The sequence below is a fragment of the Zingiber officinale genome, chromosome 6B, assembly GCF_018446385.1.
Source record: "Zingiber officinale cultivar Zhangliang chromosome 6B, Zo_v1.1, whole genome shotgun sequence".
Taxonomy (NCBI): Eukaryota; Viridiplantae; Streptophyta; class Magnoliopsida; order Zingiberales; family Zingiberaceae; genus Zingiber; species Zingiber officinale.
The window spans coordinates 86,784,331-86,799,536 of NC_055996.1; the positions used below are offsets into that span (position 1 = coordinate 86,784,331).

General features: G+C 40.1%; 1 protein-coding gene across 1 annotated transcript; it reads right to left on the reverse strand.

Annotated features, from left to right (window-relative positions):
* Nucleotides 1-3,637: 3,637 nt before the first annotated feature.
* LOC121991201 lies at nt 3,638-12,365 on the reverse strand. The gene is made up of 3 exons (XM_042545219.1): nt 12,132-12,365; nt 3,929-4,073; nt 3,638-3,777 (listed from the first exon to the last, which is right to left on the reverse strand). The coding sequence occupies exons 1-3, from the start codon at nt 12,363-12,365 to the stop codon at nt 3,638-3,640; spliced, it is 519 nt and encodes a 172-aa protein (XP_042401153.1).
* Nucleotides 12,366-15,206: the final 2,841 nt, after the last annotated feature.

Below are 15,206 nucleotides of genomic sequence, written 5' to 3' on the forward strand. Positions count from 1 at the left end.
AATCTTTATTAATTTGGAGCGCCTTGTGACATGCAAAAAGGCCGACACCAAATTTTGGCGCCGTTGCCGGGGAGCAACTAACTAGTAGTGTGCTTATTTTAGATTGATGCATTGATTGATTTTATTTGTTAGCATGTTGATTGATTTGATTGCTTATTTCTCTTTTGTATTTTCATGTTGGGTTGTTCTTGAATTATTAATTGCTTTTACTGTTCATGTTTTCATGAGATTGAAACTTTATGCTCTAGAATCTTCTAACATTGATTTGTAGTGTTGTTTTGAAAGAATAGGAGATTTCTTTAGCATGGATCCATATTTTCAGAATTTTGGAGGTGGAATGGAGAGTTATCAGTGTTTTCAACCTGAGTATCAATATTACCCAAACATGGATCAACAAAATAGGTATGATTCATTTTCAAATGGTTTTAATTCTAATTGGGTGGATAATTCATGTTTCAGGTATGAAAGTGCACAAGGACCATTTATTGAGCCATATCCAACCTACCAGAGTTCATATGGGTTTCAAGAGGTTTCAACAAATTTTATCCCACAACCTTTTCAACAAAACGATCCTCAGATGGATGAATCAACATGGAAACTCAGGGAGATGATGCAACAAATGATCGAACATCAAGAGCAACAATTTTCAAGGATTCAGAACATACAGATTCAATTAGATCAGATTACATCATCTATTAATCAGCCGCAAGCACAAAACTCCAGTGGAGAGATGGAAAGTAGCGATTCTGTCAGGCCTGACCCTACTCCCATTACTTCACACGAATTTTCTAATATTTTTTGTGATGATTATGTAATTATGCAAATTTCTGATCCTAATAATTTTGTTGTTGAAGATGTTGTTAGTGAATCAGGTTCTGAGCATGTTTTTGAAGATGATTTAAGTGTAGGGGAATGCTTACTGGAAGCATTACCTCAAGAATCACCAAGAGTTGAAGATGTAAGTGTAGGGACTTGTGCTATGGAGCCAAGCACCCAAGAATCACTACATGAGGATGAACATTCACAAGAACAAGAGCTTGAGCCATATCATGATGAAAAGGAGGTAACAATTACCACTCCAGGTACCGTTCAAAACGACAAGGTGAGTATTTTTTGTGATTCATCAGAAAATTCAATAGAGGTACCATTTGTTGATTTCATTAGTTGTGATTCATTTCTTGATAAATTTTCTACCCATACTAATATTCTCCCATCTTCTTTTTACCCCATATACGTGTGGGAGGTGTTGCCTTTTAATGATGTTGTAGGAGAATACAAGCTTCCGGAGTGGATGCTTACACTGAACCACCTAAGGCCTCCAGAAAGAATTTGCAATGGAAAAATGGTCAATAAAAAGAAGTTAATCGCAAACAAAGATACTCCATTTCCGGTGTGGATTTTGTTGCTAAATCTTCTTCGACCACCGGAATGAAAGGGGAGTTGGTTCTAATTTCATTTTCTTTTGCATTTTAATTCATGCTTTGTTAATAAATTCCTTTTATAAATTCCTTTAGTATCATTTTCCTATATTTGCATTTTACTTCCACACTTTGCTTTCATACTTTGCATTTTGTTAGTATACATAGCATTTCATTTGAATAAAACCCTCCATGGAATTTTCTAAGTAATATTTTTAAGATGGTAAAAGCTTCTTAAATTTGATCATCAATTTTAGGTCATTTAACATGATTGGATGCTTTTCTTGCATAATATTGGTTAATTTGGTGGTGGATTCCAATTTGATCAATTAGGCATGATTGTGTGAATATTACCTAGAGAGGACCACTTTAAGCCTAAACACTATTTTATTTTGTGTGGCATGTTCTCATAACAATTGAACTCTAGAACTTGCTTAGTTTCTTTTCAAAGTCACAATATCATAAGTATGCATGGAAATTGAGGATTTTGTCAATTTTGTTCCCCATACTTTCCAATTCCTTTCCTCATAATTTTCTTGAAACATTCTCATCTAGCATTCTAAATCTTAATTCTCTTTGCTTGTCATTCTTTAATTGAGTGTTTTGGTTGAATACTTGATGAGTTAGATTTTGCAAGATGATAAAGGATTAAGTGTGGGGGAGGGGTGTAGTGATTTTGAATGCTTGGATTCATTTGTTAATGGATGGGAAAATTCAAGCCAATGATGGAGTTTTGGAAGAATGATTTGTTGAAGATGCAGGATTTTGTGCCAAGGAGTATCGATTACAAGAAATTGAATTGCTGAAATGAGGAACACACTTTCAAAATAAGGTTGTTAGGGCAGATCAGAAGTTAGATGTTGTGTGCCAATTGAAATATGTGGTGTGCTTAACTCTTTGAGCAGTTTTCTGAACATGACAAACCTATAGTGAACATGAATCTGAATTTGTTTCTTAAGCCATGAATCACTTGGAAGTTGTAAATCTTTGAGCTTATAATCTGAGTTGATATTACAAATGGCAATGCTGAATTTGGAACTGGAACTGTAAGTTGCAGATATTCTGATTCTGTGATAAAAAAATGCAGAGTTTAAAGTGAGCATTCAGATTCTTTAAATACAGCAGCAGAATTTTAGCAGAAATTTTCAGAAGCTAACAAACTTGAAGAAATTGTTGTGTGCCAAATTTGCAGCATTTTGGAATCAGTGCTCAGAAATTGAATCCTTAAAGCTTACATGCTGAATTTGTCAAGGGAAATTTTATTAAGAGCTGTTCTATTGCTGAAGAAAGAGTGCTGATTGCTGCTTGATGTAGATGCAGGAATACATCAGCTTGAATCTGAAACTGATAACAGAAAATTTTTGAAACTCTTGTACAACTTAAGAAAATTAGTTTTGATGAAGTGGCAGAAATGTGTAGGAATATGTTGGAATTCTGGAATCGCACTAAACATTTTATTTGATGTTATGAAGCTGAAATAGGATGAAAATCAAGCTAGTATATGATGAAATAATTGTGCAGTCCTATAAAAATAATCTGATGAAGCTTGAAGCAAGGAAGCAGTAGCATATGAATTAGCAATTGAGTGTACCAATCTGAAAATTCAGAACTTAGTGATAACTGTCTTTTGGTACTACACTACACATCTGCTGGAATTGGAAAATCAGAGGAATGGTTGTCATTGGTGAGCTATTGGAGAAACTAAAGCAAGACAGATCCGGATTCATATGATGAAGCTGCTAGATATCAAAAGCTGATACTTAATCTGATTTCTGATTTTTGAAGTTGCTGAAGAAGGAAACAAGTGCAAGAATTGGATTCTGAATTTTGCAATGCAGAAATGAAGAAATGGTGTAAGCCGCAGCAGTGAGGACCATTGACATTAAAAGAAGGCAGTGAAGGCTCTCTAGTTGTGAAGTGATACTCATTCAATGATTGTAGTGTAAGCTTTAGAAGGAAACAAATGGAAACAAAAGAAGTTGATTGCTGGAATGACAGAATTTAGAGTGCAGAATTGAATCTGCATTGCTGATATTTACACAAATTAAGATCATTTCCATGCTAACCATTTCCAGTTCTTCACAAACCTGCTGGACTGAATATGTAAGTATCAGTAGCACAAATCAGTGAGGAAAAATGCAGTCTGAAATATGGGAATTTCAGAAACTCTGAAGTCTGACCAAGCTATTGGAAGTTGCTGACTTAATCTGCCCAATTTGTTAAAATGCTGGAATTGTAACTGAATTCTGCTGGGATAATGGAATCTGGAATTCTGGAGAACCCCTGCTGAAATTGGATTGCTGAAGATGAATGCTAAATGTAAGGGCAGGATTGATGGCTAACAATGATGCTGAAAATTCTGCATTTTAAGATCAGATACAAGGGATATATCAGGGTTACAAGTGTGCCATTTTGTGAGTTATTTGTGCCATGTTTCCTTTTGTGCTGCTGTGAAGAACAATGATATGCAGACATTGTGTTCATTTCTGAAAACTAAGTGTCAAAATTGCCCATTTCTGCAAATTCTGGAATTTTGGGAATTAGTTCTGATATTGAGCAGTGAGAGCAGGCATGCATACAACTACTAAGACCTTTTCCAGCAGTATAAGAAACAAGAACAAATGAATGCTGAAACTGTATAGCTTCGTCGCAATGCTGGAATTTTATACAATTTGCAGAATTTTCAAGCTCAAAGCGATTTTAGAGGTGATATAAACAAAGTGAATGCTTGAATTTGAATTCTTAAAGCTGATATTTGTGATTGATTGATGCTGAATTTCTGACAAACAAAAGCAGACTGATTCTGAAATTAAATTCTGGCAATTCAAATTCGGACCTGTAAGTGATAGCAAATAAAGGCTTATGCTAAATGTAGAAGCAGGAATGAAGGACTTCACTGCTGTAAATCTAGCTGGATTTAAATCTTTGAATGCAGAATAGCATTAATGCTGTTCTGTTTTCAGAACAAGCCATGGCTAGAATCCAGTTGACCAATCTGAAATTCATGCAGAAATTACATAGAAGTCAAAGAAATGAAACTATTTTAGTATGTCTCAAGCTTGAATTTGTGGAAGCATTTACTTGGTGTATGGATGTCTATAAGGCAGAAATCAGGTGTTGTTTTGCTTGGTATTATCTTAATTTGAAGCAAGATGTTGGAGCGTATATAAAGGCACATAAATGAAGCTGATGTGCAAATGTTGAAGCTGAAGTTGTATAAACTGCAACTGAATTACAGCAAGTTTCATTTATGAAATTGTAGTATCAATGGAGTCTTGATTTGGTACTTCTTTAATACAATAATAGCCCTTGCAGCATTCAGCAATGTATGCTGAAATTTATCCATTGAAGCTGATCCTTTTGTCCAAATTTCTGAATCTTAATCATCGGTAAGAAAAATCTGATACAAGCTGTAAAATTCGGGAATTAAGAGTTCAATATCAGAATCTTAGATTTGTGATATCATGTGTCAATTCTTTTTGGAATGTCTTAATAAAGGCTGATGTAGATTATCAATGAGGCTGTTCTTGAATACAAAGCAAGAGAAGTTTATTGCAGAATACGTTCAGATTGTCACAGAAATGGAGGAAGGAGAGAAATTAAGACCTGCAGAATGAAAAGAAGAAGAGTGACAAGATGAGTATCAAGTCAATTGGATTCATGATGTTCTTCATTGGATTCATAATGTTCTTCATTGTCTGAGTTCTGAAATTATGTTTCAGAAAATTTTTAGCTGGCAGTTTTAATTCTTTAGATTTTATTGCTGGAACATGAGTTGCAGAATTGGAATGGAAGTTTAGCAAATTCTTAAACTGGTCAGTAATTTCAATTCTGCTGTTGAAGTTGTTCTTCCAGTAGCTATATTTATAGCTAAATCAAATGGTGTTATTATGTAGAAGTGATTTCTTTGTTCAAATTTCTGAAACCTTTTTGTGGGAAACTTGAACTTGCAAAACACCTCAGAACAGAGGTCTACAGAATGAAGAATGGACACAAGTAGAATTGCAGGAATATTATATAGTTTTGCTGTTTTCTGTAGTTTTGCTGGATATTTGGATTTTGGTTCGAGAGCAGAAATAGAAAAAGAATTTTTGTAGAATGAGAAAAGGTGGCTTCAAGAGTGTTAATACATTGGATACATGTGGTTTTTCATTGTCCGAGACGGACAATAGTTTAAGTGTGGGGGAGTTCTTCATTAATTTGATGTGAGATTGAAAAATGGCACATCAAGAGAGTATCAAGTGGAAGATAGAGTATCAAGATTCTTTGTTTGTCATCAAATTGAAGGGGAGGTTAGCTTGATACTTTGAAGTGGTAATGACATATGGTATTCATTTCTTTTCACATCAAAATGGTCAACTCATCAAGTATATTTCTCCAATACTCTTATCTTCTCATATACTTCATTGAATTCTTTTCTTTTGCCATTTCATCTACTTTCATTGTTCTTTTTGATTTCATTTCAATTCTAGTTGATGAAATCCTTTTGATTCATGTATGCTATGTTTTATGGTGGTGGAGAATTAGAAAATAAGCAAGCTTATGGTAGTGAAATGTTGTGAGTTGCATTGAGTGAGCTTCACTTATACACATGCTTGAGTGTGAGAGATAGATTAGGTAAATCCCTTGTGAGATTGCAACTTGTTTAATTTTTCAATTGGATTGAAACTACCATACCTACTGAATATTGTTTGGATTGTATTCATGATTGTTGTGATCTTTAATATGGTCTTAGTTAAATTCTTTTTACTATCTTTTAGGTATTGCTAGGGAATTTTCTATGGAGATGATTTTTAGTTTCCTTTACTTTCACGGGACGTTCAAGAGTAAGTGTGGGGGAATTTGATAACCATGATTTTACTATACTATTCTCATTCACACAATCATGGTTTGATGTAGTTTTCATATATAGAATCCACATTTACACTACATTTTTATACTTTGTATCAATTTTGGACCTAATTGCAAATTAGTCTATTTTCATGGTATTTGATGCTAATATTTGCTTATTATTTTGTAGGCTTCAAAAGGGTCATGGACCCGATCAGATCAGGCTGCATTTGGGCTCAAATCAAGGGCTAAACAAGAAGATCAAGCCTCGGAGCATTATAGGCCGTTCATCCAAGATTGAGTAGATCTGAGCCATCCGTTGAAGATCTGGCCGATCCAACTTAAAGGGGAGCAGATCTGAGCCATTTATGGAGATCCAGAAGTTTTGATCCAGATCTGAGTTCATCCAGCCATTGATCCAGCCGGATTAATCTGGACCGTTCATTGAAGACTGGGCTGATCTGGACCATCCAGTGATGATCTGATCGATCCGACCTACAGGAGAGTAGATCCAGACCCTAGATCAACATCAGTAGATTCAGATCTGATTTTGGATGACTTTCCACCGTTGATCTAGCCCAAATGAATCTCAGCCGTTGGATCTGAACTGAGGAGGTTTAAAAACCTGCGTGAGAAGCTACAGTAGCTGGGCTCGGCGTGTTCGCGATTTTGCTACAGTACCATCTTCTTCTTCCTTGCGACGCCGACGCTCCCATTCCTCAGATCAGATCCGGTTCGTCTTCTTCTTCACCGACAACGACTTCCAGCTGCCGGCGTTCATCTTCCAGTGATTAGAGAGTGTTGAGAGAGGTTTCTCGGACGCGACTCAGGTTCTGCTCACTGCCGCGATCCTGTTGAGGGAGGTTTCCCGAACGGCGATCTTCGCCTCAACCAGAGCTTAGAGGGAGGTCTCCTGAGAGCTACTGGACCTTTTCCGATCGTCATTCCGCAGCGAGGTTAAGTAGATCTGATCAATTTACTTAGCTTTGCAAATCATAGAACCTTTGCTCTGTTTCTTTGGATTGTGAGGTTACCAGCTGGATGTGAGTTGAAAGGAGGTTTCCTGGATCTGTGAACGTTCTCTGGTAATAGCTGGAAGCTCGGGAATTGTCTGTTGGGTGCTTGAAAGGAGGTTTCCGAGAGCACTTCTGTTTTGGAGGTTTCCTGGCAGATTGAAGAAGGTTGCTACGGTTTGGTTTGTGGAATGTTAGGGTTTAGGTTTTCATTATCTTAGTCTTTGAATTGTTCATCACATTGCTCAGATCTATGATCTGATTTACTTTTCTGCAATTCCATTGCTTATTTCTTGTTTGCAACTTTGATTCTTTTTAGATTTCTGCAATTTGAACCAATTTCAGCTACTAACTTAGTGTGCAATCTGAATCTTAAGTAGCTATCTAATTATAGCTAGCTAATTAGTTCGTAATCTAGGTTTTGTTTTGAATTATCTAGTTCGGCTCATGCAATCTAGTGTTAATTTCGATTCAAGAAATTAGGAAACCTTTGATCTACTCATTGAACTTGTGGTGATTGTGATTATGCTTGAAAATGGAATGTTTAACTTGAGCTTGTGATTTGTTATCTCTGTCCAAGTTTAGTTATTTGAGCTTAAGAAATTGATTGGAATTGTGATTGTGAATTAGAGAGATGGTTATTGATTTATTTGATTCAATGATGCTTAATTGTTAACAACTTGAATTGAAAGAAGTTTAATCATGTTTAGATGAGGATGAATTATCTTTAATTCTGATCTTGAATGCATTAGATGAAGATAAATTGAATTGTAAGTCAAATGATGTACTTAATTGACCTTGTTGACGTAAGAATTTGATTGGAACCAACTCTAGAATTTACACACTTTTACTAGTTAGTCCTCGGAAAAATACGACTTGGGACTCCTTACTACACGTATTCTATTTAGCTTAAATGGGTTCCAATCTTTATTAATTTGGAGCGCTTTGTGACATGCAAAAAGGCCGACACTAGTGGTAACCCTAGGTCATAGGGGGTGGTAACCCTATGCGAAAAGTCTTGATGGGTCGAGAGCTTCAGACAAAAGTCCTATGGGGGTAACCCTAGGTGGAAAGTCCTGGTGCTGCGAACCAGGTAAAAGACTGGACGGGCTGGGAAGCGGAAGTCCAACAGAAAGTCCGGAAGCTTCTAAAGCTGAGCAAAAGTCCAGTCGATCTGGAGGATCGCACTGACAACAAGTAAACCTTCTGAGTGGAGTAGGTGAGGACGCGTTCCCCGTAGAGGGAACAGTAGGCGTCGGGTCGACCTAGGATTTTCGGTTGGAAATCCGAAGTCAGATCCGGACAGTCCGATGACTGTCGATATCATTTATCATATTTCTGTGCTAACTTTGTTTTGCAGGGCTTGTGTTTGGGACTAACACATTTTGCAGGAACAAAGGAACACATTTGACCTCGGATGAACAGTGTCTGAGGCGCCTCCATAGGGCTTGGAGGCGCCTCGGGTGCTAGCCGAAGCCAGCTGTCCAGAGGCGCTGGAGGCGCCTTGGAGGAAGCTGAAGGCGCCTTGGACCAGGCATTGGAGGCACCTTGGACCAGGTGTTGGAGGCGCCTTAGAGCAGCTTGGAGGCGCCTTCAATGGGATAAGGTGTGATCAGATCAGAGCTGATCCACGTGTGCGACTCGGCGGCCTGGTAGCGCCTCGGACAGGCTTGGAGGCACCTCCAGCACTATTTAAAAGGGGGTTCGAGGCAGAGGCTTAGAACAACAATTTCTAAGTGATCAAGCTACAACGCGCTGCCACAAAAAACACCCAGAAGTGCTGCTACAAGTTTCCGACGACCCGGAGCTCCGCTACTTTAAGATTCTGTCGTCGGTATAAGTTTTCTTTAATTGTTGCACTTATTGTAACTTACCTTTGTACAAACTCTTTGTGCGATATAGTTGTTGCCCACAGTAAGCGATCAACGATCGCGGGCCTTGAAGTAGGAGTCGCCACAGACTCTGAACCAAGTAAACAATATGTGTCTTCTTGGTTTGCTTTGTTTCTTTCTTTCTTTACTTAATTCGCTGCGTATTCCGACTCTGTTTTTAAATCGAACGAAATAGCCACGAGCGCTATTCACCCCCCTCTAGCGCTTCTCGATCCAACACCTTGGAGACTTATAAGGCAGGGGAGGTTGATCGGCTGGGAGCACACCTAGAAGAATACTTACGTTTTCCAAAGTTTGGCATGCAAGTGGGCGATCACTTGCTACATCCATGACTTATGGGGCGGTAGGAGTGCTTAGACAACTTCATGAGGCAGGGTACCTATCCTCTATTCCTCCCGAGGACTTTCTATATCACCGCCGCATACTTAGGGAGATACCCGATGATGTGTTTGATGCTTTTAAATGACTTTGTGTGCGAACAATAAGACTACTTAGTGTACTATGATATTTGGATGTTATACCTCTTACTTGGTCATGAAACAAGGGCTCCTGAGCTATAAAATCTCAGAACAGGGATGTACATCTATACATTCTGACCTGGCTCTCCATGCCTGATCTATCCCATTTTCTTTTCCCCCTTATATTTTACAAACCTTATCCTAGACCTGATAAGGATGGAGATAGTTAGCGCTCCACGGGCGACTCAGTGGTCTACCCTAAGCATCTTGCAAGTAATAGGCACCCGAGGCCAACTTCTTGACCACTTTGTACGGGTCATCCCACTGAGGAGCCAACTTAGTCACCTCTCCTATGGATTTCGTCCGCTTCCAAACTAGATCCTCTTCTCCAAAGAATCAAGGCACTACCCTTCTATCATAATTTTGGTGCATCCTTTGCCGATACGCAGTTAGTCGAACAGCCGCCCGTTCGCGAACTCACTGATGAAATCCAGCTCTGTTAACCACTGCTCGATATTTCCTTGGTCATAGAGCATTCTTCTGACCGAAGACACCCTGACCTCGATAGGTACCACCGCCTCACTGCCGTACACCAGATGGAATGGGGTGAGCCCTGTGCTTTCTCAGGGAGTTGTTCGATATGTCCAAAGAATACTAGGTAGCTCTTCTACCCAATCGCCCCCAACGTGATCCAATTTGACCTTTAATCCTCTAACAATTTCTCTATTGGTGACCTCAGTTTGCCCGTTGCTCTGAGGAGAAGCTACAAACGTGAAGGCTTGAGTTATGTCGAACCTCTGACACCATACTTGGATTTTACGACCTTGAAATTGTCTTCCGTTGTCAGAAACTAACTTGTGAGGAATCCCAAATCGGCAAAGGAGGTTCTTCCATAGAAATTGGATAACTGCTCCTTCAGTGATTTTGGCCAGAGCTTCTGCCTCCACCCATTTAGAAAAATAATCTACTGCTACCAGTAAGAATCGTCTTTGTTCTAGTGTCATGGGAAAAAATTCTACAATGTCTATGCCCCATTGATCGAATGGGCAGGAGAATATTACGATCTTTAATGTGTCTGTCGGGCGGTGGGTCAGATTTTGATATTTTTGGTAAGACAAGCAAGTGTTTACCAGTCGCTGTGCATCCTTCTACAGAGTGGGTCAGAAATACCCGACCAACAACACTTTTCGAGCCAGCATTCTTCCCCCACACAACTGCCACAACATCCTTGATGTATTTCTCGCAGAGCGTATTCGGCCTCCTCCACTCCTATGCATTTAAGCAGTGGTCTAGAGAACGCTTGCTTGTATAGTTGGCCCCCCATTAGAGTGTACCTATGAACCCATTTCCTGACCAGCCTGACTTCTTCCGGATCATTCGGTAGGGCACCTCGCTGCAAATAATTGATCATCGTAGCCCTCCAGTCAATTACCTCTTCAATGTTGTTTTGTAAGTCTATTTTCAGTTATCAAGAAGGTCTAAGCGACCGACCTGTCCAGTACCCAAGTAGTCAAAGAGCTAGCCATTTTGGCCAATTCGTCGACCCTTTGATTTTCTGCCCAGGGAACCTTAGTGACTGTGACCTCCTTAAAGTCCTCCTTCATTTTCTCATAGGCCCCTCTGTATACTTGTAACTTATTACTAGTAACCTCGAAGTTACCTACCACCTATTGAGCTACCAGCTGAGAATCGGAGTATACAATGACCCGAGTGGCCCCTACATGCCGAGCTACCTGCAGACCTGCCAATAGAGCCTCATACTTTGCCTCATTATTGATGGCTCTGAAATTCAATCGAACAACTAATTGTAGGATGTCTTCTTGGGGGAATATCAAAAGGATTCCTTCCCCGCTTTCCTGTTGGGTGGATGACCCGTCCACATAAATCTTCCAAGTTTCCTCAGAATCTGTCTGATAAACTTCTGTCAGAAAATTAGCCAGGGCCTGAGCTTTAATTGCCGCTCGAGGTTAATACTGTATGTCATACTCTCCTAGCTCAGTTGCCCATTTGATGAGCCGGTCTGCCACTTCCACGTTAGTGAGAGCTTTACCCATGGTGTTATTGGTCAGGACTGTAACGGGATGTGCTAAGAAATAAGGTCTTAAGCGGCATGCCATGAGTACCAATTCGTAGACTAACTTTTCCAGGGTTGTGTACCGAGACTCAACCCCCTTTCAATAAATGGCTGAAGAAGTACATCGGTTGTTGTACATCATCTTGCTCCTTAACCAACATCGCCCCCATGGCCTTAGGAGTGGTTGACAAATACACCCAAAGTGGCTCCCCCGCCGTAGGTTTAAACAAAGAGGGTAGGGTCTCCGGGTGCTTCTTTAGTTTTTCAAAGGCCTGATTGCATTCTTCATCCCACTGAAACTTGGTCGCTCTTCTAAGAACTTTGAAGAAGGGCAGTGCTTGATCTGCTGACCAGGATATGAATCTGGATAGCGTTGTTATCCTTCCTACTAGTTTCTGGGCTTCTTTCAGGTTTTGAGGGGCCTTCATGTCTCGAAGTGCACGTACTTTTTCAGGATTAGCCTGAATTCCTTGTTCAGTAACGAGATATCCCAAAAACTTTCCTCCCCGAGCCCCAAATAGGCACTTCAACGGATTTAGCTTCAATCCATATTGTCGCAATGCGCTGTAGGTTTCTTTAACATCAGTAATCAGATTAACTGCTAGGGTGGACTTGATGAGTATGTCGTCCACATAAACCTCCACATTACGACCTATCTGCTCTCTGAATATCTTATCCATCATTATTTGCTAGGTCGCTCTTGCAATTCTTAGTCCAAAGGGCATGATAGTATAACAGAAGGTGTCATCAGTCGTGATGAAACTGACCTTCTTTTGATCTCCTCATGCCAGAGGGATCTGATGATAACCTTGGTATGTGATCCTGTCTGAGAAGCTGGACACGACGGAGACCCGGAAGAGGGAAACCCATCGTGCTGATGAAGAATAAAGTCTGCCGAATACCAATCTGAGAAACCCAAAGCGGATCGGGAAAAAGTAGAGTCACCGGATCAGGAAAAAGTAGAGTCACCGGAGGCTTTCCTCGTATGAAGACCCAAAATTTGATCCTGTCTGAGAAGCTGGACACGACGGAGACCCGGAAGAGGGAAACCCACCATGCTGATGAAGAATAAAGTCTGCCGAATACCAATCCGAGAAACCCAAAGCGGATCGGGAAAAAGTAGAGTCACCGGAGGCTTTCCTCGTATGAAGACCCAATAATGAAAAAGAAAACCAAATCTGAAGAGAGGAAACCCAGGTTCGAAGCTTCCAAGACCTCCTGCGCACAAGAAACCAACCAACACTATTGTCAGTGACCTAAAATCGGGGTGGGAATCCCTGGCTAGGCCCTCCGACGCTCAAGTAAGTGATCTCTTTCAGTATGGATGAAGGAAGAAGAAGATGAACAGTAGCTCAGAAAATTAGGGTTATCAATGTGCACAATGATGTGAACTGGTGAACTTACCTTGCCAACGGAGAGGATTCCCCTTTTTATACCACTTCATACAACCTCCGTAGTCATGAAGTGGACCCCGGTTTGTTAGAGTTCGTTATGAGATGACGTCAGCTACGTACTTGTGGTAGATGATTTTTAAGAAATCTTTTTCGTACCCCAGATGTACCTTCTTTGTCGTTTAGTACCTGCAAAATAATCTGGAAGCATATTTCCCGCCAAAATATAACACATGTTATGTATTTACTTATTACAGATATCTCCATTAATTATCTTATTTGAAATATTTACCTATGATCCTTCCTCATACGTCTTCTATTTACACCTCTTTCCATGTTAATATTCAGTATCTTTCCAAGGTATTGATCGACCGGCCCGTACTGGCTCTCCTATCAGGGTATGTCCCGACCGATATTACCCTACCTTCATCATGAAGGTATGTCCCGACCAATATTAGCTTACTTCCTCAAAAGTATATAGGTCTTTCTCCTGGGAGGCTTATTTCGGTCGATATAGACTTATATCCTATCGGGGTATGTCCCGACCGATATTAGCCTAACTTTGCCTGGGAGATATGTCCCGGTAGATATTAACCTAACTTCGCCTGGGAGGTGTGTTTCGGTCGATATAGACTTATCTCCTATCGAGGTATATCCCGACCGATATTACCCTACCTCCTTCCTGCAGTTATGTCCCGGCTGATATTAGCCTAACTTTGTCTGGGAGGTGTGTTTCGGTCGATATAGACTTATCTCCTATCGGGGTATATCCCGACCGATATTACCCTACCTCCTTCATGCAGTTATGTCCCGACCGATATTACCCTACCTTCATCATGAAAGTATGTCCCGACCAATATTAGCTTACTTCCTCAAAAGTATATAGGTCTTTCTCCTGGGAGGCTTATTTCGGTCGATATAGACTTATATCCTATCGGGGTATATCCCGACCGATATTACCCTACCTCCTTCCTGCAGTTATGTACCGGCCGATATAGACCTAACTATGCCTGGGAGGTATGTTTCGGCCGATATTGGCCTATCTTCTTAGTTTCTTTACCCCCCCCCCCTTTTCCTTCTTATCAGGGACCTATAAAACCTTACCCATATCACTAGCCTTCCCTTCAAGTCTAGTCGAAGGAGGTGTAGACGACTGACTAGACATAAGTTTGGCTTTGTCTTTTCCTATCCGTGACTCTGCTTCAGATATTGATATGACCTCACAGATTTTGTGTACAACTGTCTCGCTAACTCAAGTATAGTACTCCTGTGAGCCTTTTGCTCCTTTAAATAGGGCTATAACCTTCTCTTCATCCACCATCCATCTCAGTTCTTTTCCTTCCTTGCCACCTTTTATTGCTAAGGTTATGGTCTCGGATCCTCCTCTTTTGGGGCGACTTTTGTTGGACAAGGTGAGATCTATATATGAGTTTATTGGGATATTTGCTCCAGTTACCTCTAGGGTTGAAGGGATTGTCTTAAGAGATGAAGCTTCACCATTCATATTTTTCATCCAAAGATGTCGATGCTCTGAAGGACTCAAGAAACTTCAAAGAGATTTTTGCTACTTATAGAGGGGCAGCCAAATGACCCAAGGGTGCTGTGTGAAGGGCACAGCACATGTTACCCTTGGGCTATACCTGGTTGCCTCACTTGCCGAGCTCAGACGGCTTGAGAGGGGAAGTGGTTTTTACATTTACTTTTTCATGATGGAATGAATAAATATTTCCCTATCTCGTTGCCTCTGAGCCTTTCTGCTTTTTTTGCTTTCTTTGTTCCAGGCAGAATATTGCCACTTATTTGCCTTGGCAAGCCTGGGCAAAGTAAACTATTTCCCTCTCTGCTCCATGGTAAGTTTGACTCCAGTGAGACTGAAATTTTCTAAGCGTTTCAAGAGCTTGTGTTTGTAAACTTTGTTATCTATCTGAGGCTTACTGCTCCGAGGAAAGATGTAATGTTATGTACTTGATCAGATTCTAAGTGTAACAACAGACTCTTGTATTAAGTCAAATGATTCTATGGAATCCTTCTGTAATTTACAAGAATAAATGTAATGTTGTATTCTACATATGTATCATTTATCATGACCGAGGCTGTCTTAACTATTGGCATACTTCTATATCACGACTG